Source organism: Leptonychotes weddellii, chromosome 9 (genome assembly GCF_054177405.1).
Source record: "Leptonychotes weddellii isolate Sample4059 chromosome 9, ASM5417740v2, whole genome shotgun sequence".
Classification (NCBI taxonomy): domain Eukaryota; kingdom Metazoa; phylum Chordata; class Mammalia; order Carnivora; family Phocidae; genus Leptonychotes; species Leptonychotes weddellii.
The window spans coordinates 36,686,940-36,703,329 of record NC_138377.1 but is presented as its reverse complement, the minus strand read 5'-3'; the positions used below and the strand labels follow the sequence as shown (position 1 = coordinate 36,703,329).

Below are 16,390 nucleotides of genomic sequence, written 5' to 3'. Positions count from 1 at the left end.
CCTTCCCTGTCTTCGGAATATATGTCCCACCTACTATTTCCATACTAGCAGCTGTTGAGAGAGTAAGGTGTTAAGAGGCCATCTGGACTGAATACCTGACTGAACCAAATGAAGGCTTCCATATATACTTTTAAGATTCTGGCGGGTGGGTGCAGAGATCTACTTGTCTTATAGCTGCCCAAGACAAGCCTCATCAGTAAGTTCCCTTACTTACTGAACCTGCCACCCACCACTCTGAAGTGGTCTGTGTCTTTAGTCAGTCTCTCCTTGCTCTCCATGCATAGGAAGCCAGTTTTGAATCTCACCCAGGAAACTCCTGAGGTGGCAACCAGTAATACCAACACTGTGCAATGCTATACAATACCATGCAATAAATACTTAGTGAATACATTAATCTACAGTGAGAAATGCATTGCTATTACACAGATACAAAACTGTTCTTAATAACATGAACATTTCTTTACATGTTGAAGAGTAATTTATTTTTTCAGTACACAAGATTACACGGGCCACTGGCCTAACTCAGTATGAAATTTCTTATGCTTTCATGTTAACAACTTTTGCGAATTTTAATATAATAAATAATTCTTGAGTACCTACCATGGCAAATTACTGAGCTCGATATCGCATGGGGATCCAAAGTATAAATGATAATAGCTACCTAACTAGATGACAAGCACTTTATATATATATATATATGAGGAAACTGAGGCTTAGAAAAAGGCTATGTATTCAAGGTCACTGCTAGAATCCTAAAAGCTAAGATTTGTATCCAAGCGTGAATTAGTAAATAAAGGAAGCATGACTCCAAAGACTATGCTCTTGACAGTATGCCATGTTAAGACAATATTGTTACCATATTCATTTTAAGTAAAGTACAAATGTTATTAATTGGGTACCTGATGAATATCTTCAGTAGCTCCTGATAACATAACATCATTTTTTTGTGCTGTGAAAAGTGTTGTGGGAAGGGCAGGGTTAGAATTCGGCTGCAATTCCAATTCTCCCAAACTCATTGGACCATGACTAGCACATGAATCTTCATAACCACCACCTGTTATCAAAGATATAAACAAAAAGTAAAAATTGTTTAATTTATCTTAGAAAAAGAACAAATAATTGACTAAAATTACCAATATTTCTCACTGCTGAATAAGAAGTAGCAGTGTACTTCAACCAAAATAATCTGGTACCAAGTCTTCCTTGCAATTAAAACCAAAGCTTGTAGAGAATGCAAAAAGTACCTATGTCCAGACAAGTCTATGGACTATTCTAAGTTTCCAGTCAACAAGTTGCTCATACAGTCTACACCCAACCCCACTCCTTCACATCAACTCCTAGCATTCCAGCTTACCTTTTCTATCAGTATGAGTCAGTAGAATACTTTCTTTCTAAAATGTAATAGGAAAGCAAGGGGTAATCGCCTAGCTAGAAAATGTTAGTATTGCTTAGCTCTGTTCTATAGATATTTTTCTTCAAATGATTACGTTCTTTTCCTCATCCAAATGGCATCTCAATCAAATCAATAAAAAGAAGGCAATAGGAGCAAAGCTATCTATTTATCTAATAATATCATGGTACATTTATATTGTACCTTATACTCCAAGCACTTTCACATACATTATCATTTAATTTGAATATTACAATCATTCTGTAAGGTAGGCAGGTCAGGTAGTTTTATAACTATCATTTACTGACAAAGCTAAGGCTCAGGGAAGTTAACGGACTATCCAAAAAAGCAGAGAGCTAGTAAGAGGAATTAAAATCCTCATTTTCCAACTCCCATTGTTCTTTATTTTACATTCCTGCTCAAATATTTCTTAGAAAATTCTGTTTTTCCTAATTAATGGCCACCTTTTAAATATTTAGCACAGTATATCTCATTGTAGTCAACAGAAATAGATCTAGATCTGAAGCATTATACATAAGCAAATTGTTTTAAATGAAATAATATTTTAAAGACACCATAAATATTTTCCATTTAAAGTCAGTGTATTAAAAAAAAAAAGTCAGTGTAGAGGGTGCCTGGGTGGCTCAGTTAGTTGGTTAAGCATTTCCTTTTGATTTCAACTCAGGTCATAATCTCAGGGTTGTGAGATGGAGCCCCGTTTTGGGGCTTAAGATTCTCTCTCTGACCCTCCCTCCACCTTTCCCTCTCTAAAATAAAGTCAGTATACTGACAATTTCTTAGGTATAGCAAATAAATTACCCTCTGATCTTTTATGTTAATCTCTATTTTTAGGTGAGTTTTACATAAAACAAAATATATACCCTGAGTTTTAATTTTTACTTTTCCAGATTCAATCTGTACAAAACAATTTCTCAAAATTGTCACCTATTTTATTGTCATTAATTATCTAGCATGATATTATTAATTTAATAATGGTAATAATATCCATCATTCAGATTAACTATTGTTCCAGGCCTTATATATTGGCTTGTTTATATTCTTTTTTTAATTTATTTTTTAAATTTTACTTATTTATTTGACAGAGAGACACACAGTGAAAGAGGGAACACAAGCAGGGGGAGTGGGAGAGGGAGAAGCAGGCTTCCCACTGAGCAGGGAGCCTGATGCGGGGCTCGATCCCAGGACCCTGGGATCATGACCTGAGCCGAAGGCAGACGCTTAATGACTGAGCCACCCAGGCGCCCTTAGCCTCTTTATATTCTGATATGTCTTATTCTATTCATATGTCACTTTTCCAAGATTTTCCAAGGGCTGGCAAATGAATTAAGGTAAAAGAATTAGCACAAATAATGTTAAAAGAGAAGATATTAAAAACTCCGTGCTGATAATACGGTTATGTATCTAGAAAAACAAGAGACTCTAGAGAGAAAAAAGAACTCCATTAGATTTATTTTTTTTTAAAGATTTTATTTATTTATTTGAGAGAGAGAATGAGATAGAGAGAGCATGAGAGGGGGGAGGGTCAGAGGGAGAAGCAGACTCCCTGCTGAGCAGGGAGCCCGATGCGGGACTCGATCCCGGGACTCCAGGATCATGACCTGAGCCGAAGGCAGTCGCTCAACCAACTGAGCCACCCAGGCGCCCTCCATTAGATTTAAGAAGAGAATTCAGTAATTAGACTTAATACTAGATAAATATATAAAAATCATTGGTTTCTCTCTATATTATACCAGTATGCACCTAAAAATAGAAAAATAATCCTTTACTATAGTGACCAAAACATTAAAATAATTAAAAATAAGATTATTAAGAAAAGCATAGAATCCACATGATGAATATTATTACATCTTATTGACAGGAACAAAACATTATCTGAATAATAAGATATACCATAAAAATATTAATTCTTCCAATATTAATACATAACAGTACAATTCCAATTAGGGTGATTTCTTTTTTAAAGATCTTATTTATTTATTTGAGAGAGAGAGAGTGCACAGCATGGTGAGGGGCAGAGGAAGAGGAAGAAGCAGACTCCCCCCTGAGCAGGAAGCCCGATGTGGGACTCGATCCCAGGACCCCAGGATCATGACCCGAGCCAAAGGCGGACGCTTAACCGACTGAGCCACCCAGGTGCCCATAGGGTGATTTTTAATAGAAAAAAAGTTTTAGAGTTTATATGGAATAAATGTCTGAGACCTGCCAACAAAAGTATGAAAAACTTTTTGAAGGGGAAACTTGCCCTGTCAGATAATAGAATGTGCCATGAAGACACTATAGTCTAATATGTTTTAGATCATAAAGAATCCAGAATACTTATAATAAAGAATCCAGAAAAATATTCCTACCTCTATGAGAATAATATACAAACTGGTTGATATTTTAATTCAGTAGAAAGGAAAACAGCTTATCTATTAGTTGATGCTGGCCCAACTAGCTATTTATGTGGAAGAAAATCATATTGGACTTCTACCTTACACCATTTGCAAAAGTAAATTCCAGATAGACTTAAATATAAATATATACTAAATGATGAAAAGCTCACAAGAAAATCTACAAGACTACAGGTATAAACTTGTGTTAGCAGAAACCTAACCAAGCCATAAAAACACATAAAATATAAAAGATAGAAATAACTATATAAAAATTTTTGTTAACTATATGGCAAAGAAAGACCATAAAAAATGTCAATGAATTCAGTATAAATTTGGAAAAAGATACTTGCAATGCAGGTGATAGAAAACATCTAAAATATAGAAATAATATTACATTGTTTTAAGAAAAATTCAGAACCTAACAGATGGGGAAAGCACTTAAGTAGGTAATTGACAGAAGAGCAAATCCAAATGGCCAATAAACATGAAAAGACACAGAAACTCACAGGCAATCAGAGACTTATGAGTAATTTCCATAGGATTTACGGTGTAAAAACAAATGCAGGCAAGTGGGCATGATATGATCTCAACTTGTAAAATAACAGCACACACACACATCATATGTATCTATCATGTATATTATACACATGAGTGTGTCTATGGACAAAAACAGGAAGATTACATGCCAGAATCTTAACATGAGTTAGCTGGGGTAAGGCAAAATATGGGATAGGAGAAAATGTGAGGACGAAGAATGGATAGAAGGCACTCCAAAAAGAGTCTATAATTTAATGTATGATATAATCACATTTTGTTTTATGTAAAATTATATGTGGTTAATGTATGGTATAAAGAAAAAATTCATTAAAAAGACACAAGGTAAAATTTGATAAAAGACCTAAATGTAAAAACCCCGAAAGTATATAATCAAATATCTCCCAAATGCTTCAAAATGTGTAATAGCTTTCAACTCATAGAACACCCTATCATTTAACATATATTTCCTATGTCCTAGGTGCTACAGACTCTGCTAGATGACAGGGATAGGACAGTGAACAAGATAAAGTTCCTACCCTCAAGTGAGATTACAGATCAGTGTGACAAAAGCACCATTAGAGGACTATACAGAGAGCACATATGACAGGCATCTAACCCAGTGATAAAGGGTCAGGAAAGAATTCCCTGACAGCCATCATAACAATGCTAAATTTGCTCAACAACACAATGGTATCACTTCTAAAAAGTATGCTCATTGAGTGTGGGTGTCTTGTCTGTATAATGTAACTTAGCTCTTTGTAACAATTGTATCATTCACATCAAATTTATCATAACTTGAAATCCCTAATTTTACTCTTCTAGAATCTTATTGTGATGAAAAAGCAACCTTAGACTTAGACACTTAAGACTTTCAGAGAAGGCTAAGTCCACCCAAAATTGCCAGTGCCAGCAGCAGCTTTGGGTTTGTCAAATTTAACAGATTTTTCCATTTGCATGAAACCCAAAGGCGCCTCAAATTCCACATGCTTAAAACCCCATTCATCCTTATTTCCTCCTAATTCTATCCCTTCTCCATATTCCCTCTCTCTCAGTGAATAGAAATTCCATCTATCCAACCATATGGATAGATTCTCCTTTCTTTTGCTTTTCTCATATTCAAACTTAAGTCTTGTCCATTCTCCTTGTCTCTCAAATCTCCCTTTTTACATTTCCTCACTGTTGAATAATGTTTCACCAGCTTTACTGTAATAGCTGTCCAATCAGGCTCCTTGCCTCCAGTCTTAATCCTTTCCAATCTATTCACCACACTGTACCTTAGATGATCATGCTAAATAAAAGACAAAGATCATCATCATATCAGTCATTTACTTACAATCCTTAATGGATCTGTGAATATCACAAAACATTCAGAATTGATAGAAATTCAAGACTGAATTTTCCATGGGCATAAATATAAAATAAGGTTGGCATTATTTTCTATTTGGTTCACAAATGGATCCCTATCATCTTAGAGTAAATCCAAAAACTATTTCATATATTATCCAGGATTTTTTAGGACCTAGTTTCTGCTCACTACTCCAATCTCATTGTATCCTAAGGTCTAATTCATTGATAAAGTACTTAATATTTCCCTGATCAAGTCTTGCTATTTTTTGACTTTTTCCCAGTGTCTCATTGCATATTTGGCCCACAAGGTCCTTCCTCATTTGCTACATAGCAAACATCTATTAAATATTATCCCCACTTGATAGATGAAGAAACTTGGGCTCAGATACATATTTTTTTAATTTTACTTTTTTATTATTTGGAAACTTCTAAGGCAGACATTCTTCCTAATACTAACTTTAAAAGAGAGATCCTCAGTTAACAAATGGGATACACAACCCATAGATAAAATAAATGAGTTTTTTTTTTATGAACTAAGAATTATAGCTTCAACATCTAAACCACTATCAAAATATTTTTAATCTACACAATGCACATTTGCAATAGCTTTCAACTACAGCTAATAGTGCAGTATAACTGAAACACACTGGGGTGGCCCATAATAAATTCTGAACATTTCCTTATTTGGTTTTTGTAAATTAAGCAGATGAATTCTATTCCCAAGCATATAGGAAGCAGACAAATGAAATAACACAAAAGGTCATTAATAGATTGCTTCATAAAATGTTGTTGTTTTGAAAAGAATTATTTTGATCCATTCATTTGTGGCAAACAATACTGTAATTTACTAATATATTTTGCCTGTATAAATCTAATAGAAATACAATCCCAATAAAATTATTGGGCTCAGAGATATTAAGTTACTTGCCTCAAAGTACACAGAGCTGGAACTCAAACTGATACCTGAAACTCCAAAAGCCCAAATTCTTAGCCACACTCTGCTATATTGCCTCATCTGTATGCTCGATCTTTATGTTATGCCACATAACTTACTATTTTTTTCCTATTAAACAAATATCTATAGTGTACCTACTATTATAAATACACTGTACTATAGATAATATGCTAGGTGCTACCAGAGGGATAGGGAGAGACTAAACAGGATATATCCTCATGTATTTTATTCTATAATAATTTAACAAGTACCTAGTTTTTCTCAAGTACCCAGCAGCTCTCAAGTGATCTGTGAGAGCCACCTAGTGTCAATTCTGTTTAACTGCAATCTACGGTTAGCTGGATACAAATAATAACAAGCAAAGGCGGGGGCGGGGGGGGGGGTGGAAGAATAGGAACAAACCAAGAAACAGACTCTTAACTACAGAGAACAAACTGATGGTCACCAGAGCGAAAGTGGGGGAGGGGAGGAGAATGGGTAAAACAGGTGATGGGGATTAAGCACTGCACTTGTGATGAGCAAGTGGAAGTGCTGAATCACTATATTGGTACACCTGAAACTAATATTACACTGTATGTTAACTAGAATTTAAATAAAAACTTCAAAAAGTCACATTTTATGCCATTTTAAATCCTACTCATTTAAAAGAACGCAGAACATTTAATGCTCTCACTATGGGCACAAAATGAGAAATAACTCCAATCTTACTTTACATTTATTCTCCTGGAAAAATTAGTCTTGAATTTCTCTTAATTCTGAATGATACGAGGTGTTCACTCAATATAAAATGGAGATTTTAAATACTCTATACCAATGTTTTTCTAACTTCATGCATTTCCTTTTCTGATTTTTGGAAAATCTGCATACCTCCATAAGTTCTTTTCACTTAAGAGAATGCAGAAATGGGCATGGAAAAATCAGTAAATGAGAATATATTTGCTCCTCATTAATTTGCTGATTCCACATTTGCAAATTCACCTAATTTATTTCTAACCACAAAATCCATAGTCAAAGTGCTTTTGTGATCATTCACAGACCCGGGTAGATCAGTAAAAAACTTCTGCATCACCCAACATACACTTTACCAGCTGAAGCTGAACAAGCTGATGCTCTGTTTTCTTATTTCAGTTCTTATACTGTAAACAAGGGTCCTTTTTGCTATCTATTCACTGTTTATTCACATTTTTGTGCTTTTTGTTGGTGATCTGTGGTTTCAAGTGGCCCCCGCTCATAGTGCTATAGTGCTATCTGGGATCCTAAGTGCACAAAAGTATGACAGGCATTAGAGAGAAAAATACATGGAGTCTATAAGCTTTGTTCAGGCATGAGCTACAGTGTTGTAGACCTTGGGCATAATGTTAATGCACCAACAATATATATTACAATAAATTCCTTTAAAAAGAAACACACATTAACACAGTTATATATTGATCAGTTGACAAAGATGATCAGAGGCTTGCAGGAATCTAGGTCTGTATTTTCCCCGAGGAGCAATGGGTCAGTATTTACTAATGCAGTGTTCCTGGTGACTCCACAGAACGTAACTAGCACAGATAATGAGAATCAACTGTATATGCTAGTGATCGGTATTCTCTCTTCTATTCTTATTTCCAAAATGTTATAGCAGAAAGTCTGGCTAATGAGGTTCTAAAATAGTGATGAGTGCGCTGAGCACAGTGTCAGAAATTCATACAATGTGAAGAGTGAATTTCTACAGTATTATCTAATTTAACCTTGTCCTAAACAAGATATGTTCTGTCACAGTTTGGTGTTCTAAATTATATTTTTTTAATATACAGTAAACTAAACATATCACTATTAAATAATTTCAAGTGTATGTATGCATATTACCAAAATTACTCCATGCACCACCCAGTGGTTCACGTACTAACACTGATACCTGAATCACATTTGGGAAAATACTGGCATATAGACCACAAAAAAAAGTCATTACTAAACTTTTCAATAATGCAGACCGTTTTTGTTTGTTTGTTTGTTTAAAGATTTTATTTATTTATTTGACAGAGAGAGACACAGCGAGAGAGGGAACACAAGCAGGGGGAGTGGGAGATGGAGAAGCAGGCTCCCCGCTGAGCAGGGAGCCCGATGCGGGGCTCGATCCCAGGATCCTGGGATCATGAACTGAGCTGAAGGCAGACGCTTAACGACTGAGCCACCCAGGAGCCAAAACGGACTGTTTTTAATAAAGAAATTTTGCCCCCACCTGAAAATAGCTATTTTCTTAATTCAGATTAGGATCACTACTGTAATTATAACACAAAACAGAATATAGTATTCAGCACGGAAATAGTACAAAGACAGTGTGATGGGATTCCAGTACATTCTAATAAATGATATATCAAGAAGCAATATTTTGATGTATACCTGTAACTGTGTCAAATTGTTGAGATAATGGCTTAGGAGCACATTTCTGATCCAAAGACTCTGCATTCGTGGCAGGTGGCTGCATAGAGACAGAATGTCCCAGTAAGATGTTCTCTACTGCTGCTGTCAGCCTGGGCCTTTGTCCTTCGCTAAGTTCACCTGCACTGTTTTCCAAGTCCTATCAAAGGTAGAAATAATTGTTAAGAGCACTATATTAAAACCAAGTCAAAACAGCAAAAATTTGTCAAATACCATGATCCATGACACTTGACTGCTTGAAAGGTATTTTAGACCGTGCTTATTAAGCCACACACACACTACTGAAAGACAGACTTAAAAAGTTAGTTCAGGGCACCTGGGTGGCTCAGTTGGTTAAGCGACTGCCTTCGGCTCAGGTCATGATCCTGGAGTCCCTGGATCGAGTCCCGCATCGGGCTCCCTGCTCGGCAGGGAGCCTGCTTCTCCCTCTGACCCTCCCCCCTCTCATGTGCTCTCTCTCATTCTCTCTGTCTCAAATAAATAAATAAAATCTTAAAAAAAAAAAAAAAGTTCAATCAGGCATCTGGCAATAGGCTTTGTTGCTAATATCTTATTTTTTATGAAGTTAAATAACCATTATGTTTTTCAAACTCCAAATTTGATAGCAAAACACGTAAGAAAAATTTTATGATTTAAAATAATGGCACACACTGCATATTCATACAGCTTCAAATTAAAATAATAAAAAATTTATCTTTCATTCTTCATTAATGAAAACTGCCTGAACTTGTTAGGGTGAACCTTATAGTTAAGTGACAAACATTACCCCTATCCAAACTGTTACATTTTTTAGAAGTACATAAGTTGAAGAAGACTACTTTCATCATATTTAATGTAAGTTCTTCCCCCAGGAAAGTATACAAGTACAAATACATTTCTTTATCAAATATATAAAATAAATTTAAAAACTAAAAAAATGAAGACTTCCATTTTCTTTCTGCATTAAAAATTATATACATGATCACTACCACATTTTGTGACTTAGAAATATTCTATGGACTCTGAGAAACAAACTGAGGGTTCTGGGGCAGGGGATGGGTTAGCCTGGTGATGGGTAATAAAGAGGGCACGTACTGAATGGAGCACTGGGTGTTATACGCAAACAATGAATCATGGAACACTGCATCAAAAACTAATGATGTATGGTGATTAACATAACATAATAAAATAAAGAAAATAAATATTCTAACTATGAGTTTACTAATCAAGAACTGAATAAAAGTTCTAATATCTGAAAGCTCTCATGCTTTCTCATTTAAATGGGGTTTAATTACAACCAAGTGTTTTTCTAGAACATATGAAGAAATCGCTGCTGAAACACCTTCGATGGCTCTGTTGACTATAAAGCCTAACTTCCTAGCTCAACATTCAAGATTTTCTACAATTTTCCCAAATTCTTATGTAGTTCTATCTCCTCTAAGTCCCTAATCTGACTTTTGTTTAGGAACATCAATTACCTCAACAACCTCTAAATAGAAAAGGAATGTTTTGAAATTAATATAAAACCTTTGGAGACTCTTAGGCAAAGATTAGAACGACAGCAGATACACTTTCCCTAGAAAATAATTAGGAATATTTCACAGTGTCTCTATTACTTTGCCACTACCATATAAAATGTTGTGTAATAAATAGTACCTTCTCTATTATGAATCAATTTTCTAGGGTGCTTGTAATTGCTGAGCTATTTAACACCTTAATACTCTATGATTCTACTGAAGCCTTAGCTTGCCTACTCACAAAATGCTCTCATACTCATAAGTATCATTGATCTTGGCAACAACCCAGACTGCAGGCACTGGTGCCCCAGAGTAAGAGTAACATCATCCCCATCTGGGATGAAAAGTTGCAGGTGAAACCGGATCAGGATTCATTCCCCTCTTCCCCTCCAAACACCAGGACTGGATTATAAAACCTCCATATTCCTTCCTAAGTATCTTACCTTGTGCCCTCCTTGCCTCTACAGTGCCCAAGCCTTTCCATGGCTTAAAAGGTTCTTTATGATCATCTAGTTCAACCAACTTCTCCAGACTTTTCTCTTTATCTAAAGTGCTAGTTACACTGAGATATTCAACACTTTCTAAATATTTTGATCAGTTATCAACTATAGAGTAATTGTTAAGCCCTTTTCTCCCTACAGGACTGTAAGTTCCCTAAGGGTAGGGTCCTGTCTCCTCCATCTTTGTACCTTTTCCAAGGTTGTGTCTGGCGATAGTAGATATTCAGTAAATGGCTGAAGAAAGAAAGAATGAATGATCCTCACAAATCATTTAAAAGGGCTTCGGTTTTTTCAGTTTTTTTCAACTGTAGAACAAGAGGGCTGGAACAGATGGCCTAAATTCCTTTCAGCTGTAAAACTCTAGAGCTCTGATTTCAGGTTAAAGTTACTATAAGGTTGACCCCTGAATAAGCTGAAGAATTAGCATGCTTTCACTAAAAGTAGGAATATTTTTGTTATTTTTTCTGTATTTAGATCAAACCAAAAGAAAACAAAAATCATTAAGGTTAATAAGTACCTCTGAATGATAGACTGCTTGCTGTGAAACCAAGAAGTCCTGGTTCTGTTTAGCAAGAAGAGAAAGAATTGCATCTGCTTGAATTTTTTTATGGGGCATCCTAATTACTTGTCCTTCGCTGGGAGGATCATCTTCCTGAATGAAATATAAAGACAATTAACATAACAAAATTCTACGAAACAACTGCATTTTTCTTGACTTGTGATTAATGAAACATAGCAGCCATCATGAAAATGGTTATATTAGCACTTGGTGGAAAGAAGGTGGACACTATTTTCATCTAGTTCTCATTTCCATTTGACTGTACTAACAACTCTTTAGTTTGCCTCAAATAGAAACAACACTATAAAATAATTTGCTTACACTTAAACTGGACATTTATTATAATAAACATGAAAATTGGATCCTCTGTCCCAAGTGATTGAGTTATAAGGATTCATAAATGTTTTATGTAGGGCCATCAGGTTTTTGGTTCACACAGTTTCCTGCTTCATATTTATGCAGCACCCAAAGCAACACCAGTGTAGTGATGGGGGCAGAGCACTGGGGGGATGCTGAAACCTGGACCACACGCAAAAATGAAAAAGTACAGAAATGTGTTAAGGCACCTATAGACCTCTGATTGTCCCTTTGCCTTTCGGCTGACCTTTGGTACTTGGCTAGGGAGCAGGTACTGCAACCCTTCCTGGAGGACCCAGACTAGGCTTCTTGGTACTTCAAATAAGACCTTATCCCAAAGATGAAGGACAGTGTGGGCTCAGAGTCAGAGAAATTGGATTCCCTTGTAAATACAACTATTAACAAGATTTTTAATTCCATCAGTAGTATGTTTCACTTAGTATTTTACTAAGTAATTTACTTACTATTTTACTAGTAATGAAACAAAGTTTATTAATTCTAGATTACTGTAAGTCTTTATCCCCCAGCTGTATATAGATAAATGCCTATTGGTGACATGACTTCAAGTTGTTCTTGGATTTTCAAAATTGTACTTCTGCACTTGACTTCATTATGAATTTTTTTTTTTTAAAGATTTATTTATTTGAGGGAGCGAGAATGAGAGAGAGAGAGAGAGTACATGACGGGGGGAGGGTTAGAGGGAGAAGCAGGCTCCTTGCTGAGCAGGGAGTCCGATGCGGGACTCGATCCAGGGACTCCAGGATCATGACCTGAGCCGAAGGCAGTCGCTTAACCCACTGAGCCACCCAGGCGCCCCTTCATTATGAATTTTTAGCATATCTGGGGCACCTGGATGGCTCAGTGGGTTAAGCCTCTGCCTTCAGCTCAGGTCATGATCCCAGGGTCTTGGGATCATCAAAGAGTGCTCCCTGCTCAGTGGAGAGTCTGCTTCTCCCTCTCCCCACCCCTCATGCCCACTCTTGCTCTCTCCCTTTCTCTCTCTCTCAAATGAATAAAAAAAAAAAAAAAAGAATTTGTAGCATATTTGATTTAGGCTTAGCAAAAACATTAGAGTTCAGTTTCAAATGAAGAAAAAAAGATATTATCATTTAGTCCCATTTTGGTTTGGCTATTACTTTAAACAACCCTACTATAAACTTAAACATGCTCTGGCACCATGATAAAGTTCTAAGAATGGGTAAAAATGCCATAATGACATATTAAGTAAACCAAATGTTAGTTTAATGCTTCTCTGAAAATAAAGATCTCATTTTGCCTTCCCCACATATTATTTCATAAAGTGATTTCCACTCTCTTCATAATGAACTCAATTACTTGCAATAGATAATTACTGTTAAGAGAAGTAATTGTTCCATTAAAAACTTACAAAAACATCTCCTTAATGCATTATTTTATACCCCTGTATACAGTAAAGCAAATTGTTTTTAACAAATTTTGTTACTTGGATATATTAATTTCCAGATTCAGCATCTTTATACGATTAACATCCTTAATAACATAAAGATGCTACCTAGCCTCCAAAGCTGCTTGTGGACTTGAGAAATGCTCCACCACACACACCCAGCCCCTTGTAACTTAAGCTTTAGGATTCAGATAGCCCCAATTAGAACTCAAAATGTACAATTATTAGCTTAAAATGAAAAGGTATCATGTATCTATGTAAAAAGAGTTGTGTATCTGTCACTGAATAGCTATGTGACATGGACAAGTCATTTAACCTCACTCAACTTCATCTGTAAAATGAGATGTCACATATAACAAAGGACGCACATGAGAACACTGGGAACTTTTTCAAAATATACAGGTCTAGGCCTCTAACTGGCCACACACGTGCACACCATACAACTCTCATGACCTACCAAATCCATCTGTCAGAGGATGGAACCAGCATGCATATTTTTTAAAACCTCCCCCAGTGAATTTAATATACAGTCCTAGTTTACATCACTTCAAGTGGTTGCTTTACAGGAACTTCTAGCATTATGATTATAAAGGGACAGAAGGACGTGACTTTTCAAAAATAGACCAATCTCTCTGTTTTCATCATGATCATGTATAATGATACCAATGGAAAGATAATAATGCCACCAGACTTTACTTTCAGATTTACCCAACACCTTGAAACTACTGAAACATGGACAAAGTACATGAAAAAATTGCATTTCAAGATGTGGGACATCAGGTAACAAAAGACGGTGATCCCTGAGAGATGGAAACGAATCAGGAGAGCCCTGTGACTGCTCCAGCTCACTGGAGTTTCCAGGCTGGAGTTTCCAGGCTGGAGTTTCCAGGCTGTGGCACAGGAGGGAGAATGCAGGCAGAGCTCAGCGGCCCCCTGAACTGAGAAGACGGGGCTGAAATTCCAAGAAGCCAAGACAGCTAGAGTTCGTAAGATAGGCTCCCAGAAAAGCGAAAGCTGCACAGGGAGAGAACTCTGGAGAGCTGCAGAGGGTCCCCTTTGAGCACTGAATACTGATCAGCACATGCATGTGAGGTAACCACATGAGGCTGGACAAAGGACTGGCTCCAACATTGTCCATGTGTACACAGGCTGGAATAATAGCTCTTCCTACCGGGTAGGCTGGAAGACCACATTTAATGAGGCAATGGCTGGAGTGCCTAGAAGGGTCTTGCCTCCACAATAGGGAACAAATAGCCCTAGAGTGAGTACTGCTCTGGTCTTGCCTCATGAATCTTTAAAGCAAGACTCAAAAGGGTAAAACTGTCTTTAGGCGATTTAACCATATGCTTGCGCAAAGCCCAAAACTCTTTGCAGATTCCTGTAATTCCTGTAAAATATAACTCCTATAAAACATAGGTGCAAAAGCCAACACAAAATTTTAGTATATGTGCTGCCGAAGCGAGCACCCAACACAAAATTTTAGGAGATCAAATTAAACAGATTTTCTTAAAAAGTTTACCATATATCTACCACATATCTATCCATTCCACTCCTAGGTATTTGCCCAAGAGAAATGAAAGCATATGTCCACATAAAACTTGAACACAAATGTTCATAGTTGCTTTGTGATAGCCAAAACTGGAATAAACCTAAATGTCCATTGACAGGTGAATAGACAAATTGTAGTACATCCATACAACACGTTACTACACAGCAATAAAAAGGAACAAACTATGATACACACACACTACAACACAGATGAATCTCAAAATAATTATGCTGAGGGGCGCCTGGGTGGCTCAGTCGTTAAGCATCTGCCTTCAGCTCAGGTCATGGTCCCAGGATCCTGGGATCGAGCCCCGCATCGGGCTCCCCGCTCGGGGGGAGGCCTGCTTCTCCCTCTCCCACTCCCCCCGCTTGTGTTCCCTCTCTTGCTATGTCTCTCTCTGTCAAATAAATAAATAAAATCTTTAAAAAAAAAAAATCATGCTGAGTTAAAGAAACCAGGAAAAAAAAAAGAATACATACCATGTGATTCCATTTCTGTTATTTTGGAAAATGCAAACTAACTATAGCTACAGAAAGTAGACCAGCAGTGTGGTAGATATGTGGGGGATGAGAGGACTGATAAGATATGAGGAGGAGGGATTACAAAAGGGCACGAGGAAACTTTGGGGAGTGATGGATGATGGTATGTTCATTATCTTGATTGTAGTAATGGCTTTACAGATATATACATATGTCAAAAATTATCAAACTTTTAAAAAAAGAGCAACAATAACAGCAATGCTTAGCAAAGGCTATAGATAAATGTAGATGAAAGTTGAGTACAACTACCTTCCCTTGCTTAGGTGGTTAAAAATATATATAAAAAGTAAAGATTTCTATTCCTTAGTAGTATTTCAAAAGAAAATTCCTATTATCATTTCTATATGATATTTATATGTAGATATGTAATAATTGATAGTATATATATTGTAATACTAATTGATATTACATATTATGAAAATTATATATAATATATAATTTAATATATAAACATATATATATATATATATATATATATATATATGACCTGAGCTGAGATCAAGAGTTGGCCACTTAACCAACTGAGCCACCCAGGCACCCCTATAATAATATATATATATATATATATTCTTAAAGATTTATTTATTTATTTGAGAGAGAGGCCAAGCAAGAAAGAGAGTGAGGGGAGGGGCAGAGGGTGAGAGAGGAGAGAGAGAGACACAGAGAGAGAGAGAGAGAGAATATCCTCAAGCAGACTTCCCGCTGGGTGCAGAGCCCAACATGGGGCTCCATCCCAGGACCCTGAGATCATGACCTGAGCCAAAATCAAGAGTCAGGTGCTTAACCAACTGAGCCACCCAGGAGCCCCTGTAATCATGTTTTTAAATGCCAACTTTTTCTTCCATAGAGCTAGGTAATAACTAGGAAGTGCTGGTACTACTTTGTCCTATTTCAGTTTCTTTTTCTTATGCCAATAAA

General features: G+C 36.4%; 1 protein-coding gene across 1 annotated transcript in view; it reads right to left on the bottom strand.

Annotated features, from left to right (window-relative positions):
- The window catches only part of LOC102735413 (protein TALPID3), an 83,532-nt gene that overhangs the window by 36,706 nt on the left and 30,436 nt on the right, over positions 1-16,390 (bottom strand). The window contains exons 15-17 of the mRNA XM_081830446.1: positions 11,563-11,697; positions 9,011-9,188; positions 900-1,054 (exon numbers count right to left, since the gene is read on the bottom strand). Of these exons, the coding sequence (XP_081686572.1) occupies positions 900-1,054; positions 9,011-9,188; positions 11,563-11,697 (468 nt within the window). The remainder of the gene's footprint in view (positions 1-899; positions 1,055-9,010; positions 9,189-11,562; positions 11,698-16,390) is intronic.